Source organism: Orycteropus afer, unplaced genomic scaffold (genome assembly GCF_000298275.1).
Source record: "Orycteropus afer afer isolate SDZICR_OR568_19922 unplaced genomic scaffold, OryAfe1.0 scaffold00679, whole genome shotgun sequence".
Lineage (NCBI taxonomy): Eukaryota > Metazoa > Chordata > Mammalia > Tubulidentata > Orycteropodidae > Orycteropus > Orycteropus afer.
The window spans coordinates 749,128-755,512 of record NW_006922266.1 but is presented as its reverse complement, the minus strand read 5'-3'; the positions used below and the strand labels follow the sequence as shown (position 1 = coordinate 755,512).

General features: G+C 36.5%; 1 protein-coding gene across 1 annotated transcript in view; it reads left to right on the top strand.

The window, feature by feature from the left end:
- Nucleotides 1-3,167, top strand: part of LOC103210961 (zinc finger protein 571-like) — a 4,965-nt gene extending 1,798 nt beyond the window's left edge. Inside the window, exon 2 of the mRNA XM_042783110.1 lies at nt 1,480-3,167. Coding sequence (XP_042639044.1) covers nt 1,480-3,167 — 1,688 coding nt within the window. The remainder of the gene's footprint in view (nt 1-1,479) is intronic.
- Nucleotides 3,168-6,385: the final 3,218 nt, after the last annotated feature.

The window sequence follows — 6,385 nt, the reverse complement described above, 5'->3', positions numbered from 1 at the left end:
CATGTTGGATATTTTGACAGTGTGTCATTTGAACAGAAAACTAAATGAGGTGAGGGAGCAAGCCATGCAGATATGTAGGGGAGGAACATTCTCAAAAAGAGGAAACCATAAGCACAGATGCATATTCTTGATTATTTGAATAGCCAATAGACCATTGTGACTAGAGCAAAAGGGACAAGTATGAAAATGGTAGGAGATAATATCAGAGAAATGGCTGAGGAAAAACTCATGTAGGTCCTTAAGGATCATAGTAAAAATTTTGGATTTTATTCTGATACAGTAGACTCTTAGGTTTTTACTAGGGGAATAATATTATAAGTTACATTTGAAAAGGATTACTCTGGCTGCTGTGTGAAGAATAGATTATAGGGGCAAGGATGAAAGTAGGCAGACCAGTTAGAAGGTTATTGCAGTGAGACATAGGTAGCTTGGCCTAGGGTGGAAATAATGAAAGTGGTTTGATTCTTGATAAATTTTGATAGTAGAGCTAGTAAGATTTGCTGATAGATTGGATGAGCAGCTAGGCTTCTGTCTGTTTGCTTGGTGGGTGTTACTAGTGTTATTTTATAACCTTCTTTGTTGATTCTCCTCCACACCAGAGTTTGAGAACCAGAGTTTTATTTTTGTCATTACTTTCCTTTCTGTAAGTTCTTCTCATTTTTTGTTCTTTAATTTTCCCTTTTCTTCTTCATTTTCCACAAAATATTTGAGAGCTGTTTAAGCCATTCTGAGGAGTCCTGCAGGTACAGTGCTTAAATACTCAGTTGCTAACTGAAAGTTCAGTAGTTCAAACACACCAGCCACTGCACAGGAGAAAGATGAGGCAACTGCTTCTGTAAGGATTGTTGTTGTTGTTATGTGCCGTCGAGTCAACCCAACTCAAAGCGACCCCTCCTTGGGTTTCCGAGGCAGTATCACTACAGAAGTAGGATTGCCCAACCTTCCTTCCGAGGAGTGGCCTTGTAAATTCCTAGATAGGTTGAAAAAGCAAACCAACAAATATATATACATAGAAATCAAAGATTATTAGTGGTTACCAGGGTTAGGAAGGAAGGGGAAAGGTGAAGCTTCTGTTTATGGGGCATTGAATTTATGCTAATGGTGATGGAATATTTTGGAAAAGGATAGCAATGATGGTGGTACAACATGAAAAATATCGTTATTGTCCCTGAGCTGTAAATGGAGAAGTTGTTATGTTGGAGAATGTCTTCTTGTGTATGTTACCACCACAATAAAAGTAAAAAAAAAAAAAAAAAGATTACGGCTTTGGATACCCTATGAGGCAGTTCTACTCTGTCCTGTAGGGTCACTAAGAGTCAGAATTGACACAGCAGCAATGGATTGGGTTTGGGCTTTTGGTGTTAAGCCATTCTGTGCTTATGAAAATTATTTTCATTTCACCTATCAGTTTTACCTTAAAAGTTTCATTTCTCCCAGAAAACAAAAACAGCAGAAATTTGCTTTCTTGTTGTCTTACAGATTTGGAATCTGGCTGTGAGACCAAGAAGTCATCTCCAGAAAACAATATTTATAAAATGGAATCACTCCAGTGGGAGACATTGGGAAAACCTTTAGGTCATAACCTTGAGTACAAGTGTCTGGGAGACATGGCCTACAAAGATCAGTTTGAGAGTCAACAGAGAAATCAGGGGACATTTTCCATACATGTGAAAACCTGTGAAGAAAAGGCCACGCAGAGTCATTCCACAACCCCTACTCTTCATCAAATAATTCCTACAAAGGAAAAATTGTACAAATGTAAGGGATGTAGACAAGCCTTCCATTACCTTTCATGCCTTATTCAGCATGAGAAAACTCATAATAAAGAAAAACATCCTGAAGTTAAGAAATGTAGGAAGACCTTTAGCAAAAAACCAAGCTATGGTCAACATCAGAGGATTCAGACTGGTGAGAAACCATATGAGTGTATGGAATGTGGCAAGTCCTTTGGTCGTAGTTCTGATCTGATTCAACATCAGAAAATTCATACTAATGAAAAACCCTATCAGTGCAAAGCATGTGGGAAAGCTTTCATTCGTGGCTCACAGCTCACTGAACATCAGAGAGTTCATACAGGAGAGAAACCCTATGAATGTAAGAAATGTGGAAAAGCCTTTAGCTATAGTTCACAGTATACTCTGCATCAGAGAATTCATAGTGGTGAAAAACCTTATGAATGTAAAGAATGTGGAAAGGCCTTTATTCTTAGCTCTCAACTTACTTACCATCAGAGAATTCATAGTGGTGAAAAACCCTATGAGTGTAAGGAATGTGGAAAATCCTTTATTCTTGGTTCACACCTTACTTATCATCAGAGAGTGCATACTGGTGAAAAGCCTTATAGATGCAAAGAATGTGAGAAAGCTTTTTTATGTGCCTCCCAACTTAATGAGCATCAGAGAGTTCATACAGGTGAGAAACCCTATGAATGTAAAGAATGTGGCAAGGCCTTTATTCGGGGCTCACAACTTACTTACCATCTGAGAGTTCATACAGGTGAGAGACCTTATAAATGTAAAGAATGTGGAAAAGCCTTTATTTGTAATTCTAATCTCACTCAACATCAGAGAATTCATACTAATGAAAAACCCTACAAATGTAAAGAATGTGAAAAGGGCTTTAATTGTTGCAAACAGCTTAGTGAGCATCAGAGAGTTCATACAGGTGAGAAACCCTTTGAATGCAAGGAATGTGGAAAAGCCTTTATTCGTGATGCATATCTTATTCAACATCAGAAAATTCATGGTGAGAAACATTATGAATGTAAGGTATGTGGGAAGACTTTTATTCGTGCTACACAACTTACTTATCATGAGAGAATTCATACGGGTGAAAAACCCTACAAATGTAAGGAATGTGACAAGGCCTTTATTTATGGGTCACAACTTAGTGAACACCAGAGAAGTCATAGAGGTGAAAAACCCTATGAATGTAAGCAGTGTGGGAAGGCCTTTATTCGTGGTTCACACCTTACTGAACATCAGAAAACTCATACTGAGGAGAAGCCTTATGAATGTAGGGAATGTGGAAAGGCCTTTAGTCGTGGATCAGAACTTACTCTGCATCAAAGGATCCATACTGGTGAGAAACCCTATACATGTGTAAAATGTGGTAAAGACTTTAGACGTCATTCACAACTTACTCAACATCTGAGGCTTCATAATTAAGAAGGCCACTGAATGTAATTTAATATTAAAAAAGTCTTCACCTGTCTTCCATTGCTCTTTTCTATTAGAAATCCCGTATTGTGATTGTAGGACTCAAATGTAGGACATTTTTTTGCTTCTGCTTAAAATCAACCCAGTTTTAGAAAGCTTGTGTTAACTTAGGAACCCTGGTGGTGCGGTGCTTAAGCTTTTGGCTGCTAACCAAAAGGTGGGAGGTTTGAACCTACCAGCTGCTCCTTGAGAGAAAGATGTGACAATCTGCTTCTGTAAAGATTTACAGCATTGAAAATCGGATTCAGCAGTTTGACTCGTGCCGCTATGAGTTGGAATTGACTCAATAGCAATGATTTTCTCTTCTCTTTTTTTAAAATGTTAAGTTAATGAATGCAGAAATGACTTCTGGAATCCATGAATATCTTTTAAATCTTCATAACTTTGAAGTATGATGGTGAGGCATATTCTTTATTGAGCATCATCTCAGTTACACCATTTCATAAGTGTAATTGGATACATTACTTAGCCTCTTTGTGCCTCAGTTTATTTATTTGTAAAGTACTGCAGTGATATGATGATGACTAAATTAAAACTAGCATGTATAATACCATTTGGACAATATCTAATTCCCTGTTTTAATTGTCATTGCTATTATCATCATGCTTATATGCTACTAGAGAATTTAAATGGTACGAATATTTTATGATGTTGTAAAAAAATGTATGGATCTTTTTACCATCTCTCCTATTTTTGAACACTAGTTTATTTTGTAACACAAACCTTTAGAATATAATAAAGGTATGATTACTTTAATTCAGAGTTCATAAATTTTGCTGCATCAGAAAATTTATACTAGAAAGAAACATTCTGAGAGAAATTAGTGTTGTTTAGTTTTGTTTTTGTTTTTGTCTTTTAAAGTAAAATCAAAGGACAGTTGGTTTTTCTGCAACAAATTCCAAAAGCATAAGTCATAATCCATATTTTCTAATTATTTTCTTAAGGAAAAAACATTCATCAAAATGATAGCCAAAATAGCTCCACTTAAAACAAAAGGGTATAATTTTCTTTAAATAGGCAGTCAGTACCAAATTTATCAGCTGCATTTATTTCTCATTATTCAATCTATTCCATTCCTAAAAATATATTGAATATTGAATTTTCAGATCTCTTTATTTCAAAGCCTATACTCCATTATTTTTAATGGAAAATGTGTTCCCACCCGATTCAGAAACCCTAACCATTTTTCCCTAATATAACTTAAACTCAACTGAAGCCAATTACATAATTCTGCCAGGGATTTCTGAATAATGTAAAATATTTAAAACCCCAATTAACAATTAGTGAATTAGTAGATGTATTTGTGGGCCTTATGCAATGATACTGAACAGTATAAAGTATGGATTAAATTTTCCTTCTATACTTAGAGTAATAGATACTGTAATGACAAGAAACAATGAAACATGTTAGATAAATAATGAATACAGATAAAACTTGGTAACATAAAAGCAACTTTCAAATAGTAGAAACTTACCAATTAAAGAGTTGTAAAATGAGGTTTTATGGTCAGAGGAGAGTAATGGTGGTGTCTTAGTGAAAACACTTACTGAATCAAAGATTTGTGCTCACAGGCACATAGCAGAGGGAAAGGAAGCATAGCCCAAGTTACAAAGTGTTTGCTAAACATTATCAATAAGTTTATTTGTTGCATTCTGAGGTTGTTACATCCTCAGAGTTGTATAACAAAGTATTCTGTCAGGGGCTAATTTTCTGTCACATCTGCAATCTGCCTTCTGCTAACAAAGTTAGTTCTACCTTAGTTACAAATTTACAAAGGGGTAGTAGAAACAGTGAAAAATCCTAGTGTGTGAAATTCTAGTTTGGAAGTCAGGTTGTGAACTAAGACGTGATATATACCTATTTAGCTATAAAGTTATTTACACTTTCTAACTTCATTTAACGTTATTAGTTGTATTTCTTATCTTCCTGCTGACGAAGGAGCATTCTCTGAGGCCAATTGCATGAATATTTTTAGCAGACTGTAATTCTTTATCCAGGTTAGAAATCCTGACTTGTAAACCTGACAAAAAGGCTGATTAATTTCTTTAGAAAAGTAGAAGGGAAAATCATAGTTTAATTCAAAATGGAGTTTTAAGTTAGGCCTGAAGTTACCCAATTCCGGTATGCCAGTATTTTAGTCCATTCCACCCCACCCCCAAGGTCTACCACTGTATTAAAAACCCAAACCAAACTCACTGCTGTTGAGTTGGACCTGACTCATAGCGACCCCTCCTTGGGTTTCCAAGGCAGTATCACTACGGAAGTAGATTGCCCAACCTTCTTTCCAAGGTTAGCAGTCAAATGCCTAAGGCACTACACCACTAGAGCTCCCTTACCACTATATATCTCCCCCTTTTGATCAAGCCACCACTAGGGGGCAGTAGATCACCTACCTGCAAAAGAGTTATTCGTATTCTGCAAGAACTTGGGAATTTCTGAGGTGACTAGATTGTGTAAAACTTTAAGCTACTGCACGGGTATATGCACAGGGTGTATAGGCTTTACTATGCTTGTCTCCAAATTCTAGATTTGGGAGCTTTGTTGTAGCTGAGCCACTCTTCTGGCACCTTTTCAGACCTCGGATGCTGTCTTCTGGTAGCTGAGCACTATTTTGGCTTTTAGCAGCTGAGTCTTAACTGACTTCATCTTGCCATATAGCTCTGGGGTTTAATTCTAGGGTGGATAAAATCTTATTGGGGTGAGTGGTGTAAACAGATCCACATTAGAGGAATAACTGAGCACTGTAAAAAGGGTTTGACTTCAGAACTAAACCTTATCCCCCTTAGAAAAATCAGTCTCTTTTAGATATATAGTATGTATGGTCATAAGCCTCAAAGATTGGCTGTGGCAGTGAGAAACACAATATTCTGTGTACTTTGCTGTTTCCTATTACATTATTTTATTTTATTTTTTTACATTGTAGCTCACTTGTCTTCACAACTGTATACTGATCATGAGTCCTACTTTGAAAAACACTGGTATTACATATATAGTGGAAATTGTAACCCAAATGTTAATTCACCATTTTAAAAGATGATGGATAGATATGCGGGAGCTCCGGTGTAGTGCCTAAGGCATTTGACTGCTAACCAAACCCACAGGCCACTCCTCAGAAAGAAGGTTGGGCAATTTACTTCTGTAATGTTATCGCCTCGGAAACCCAAAGA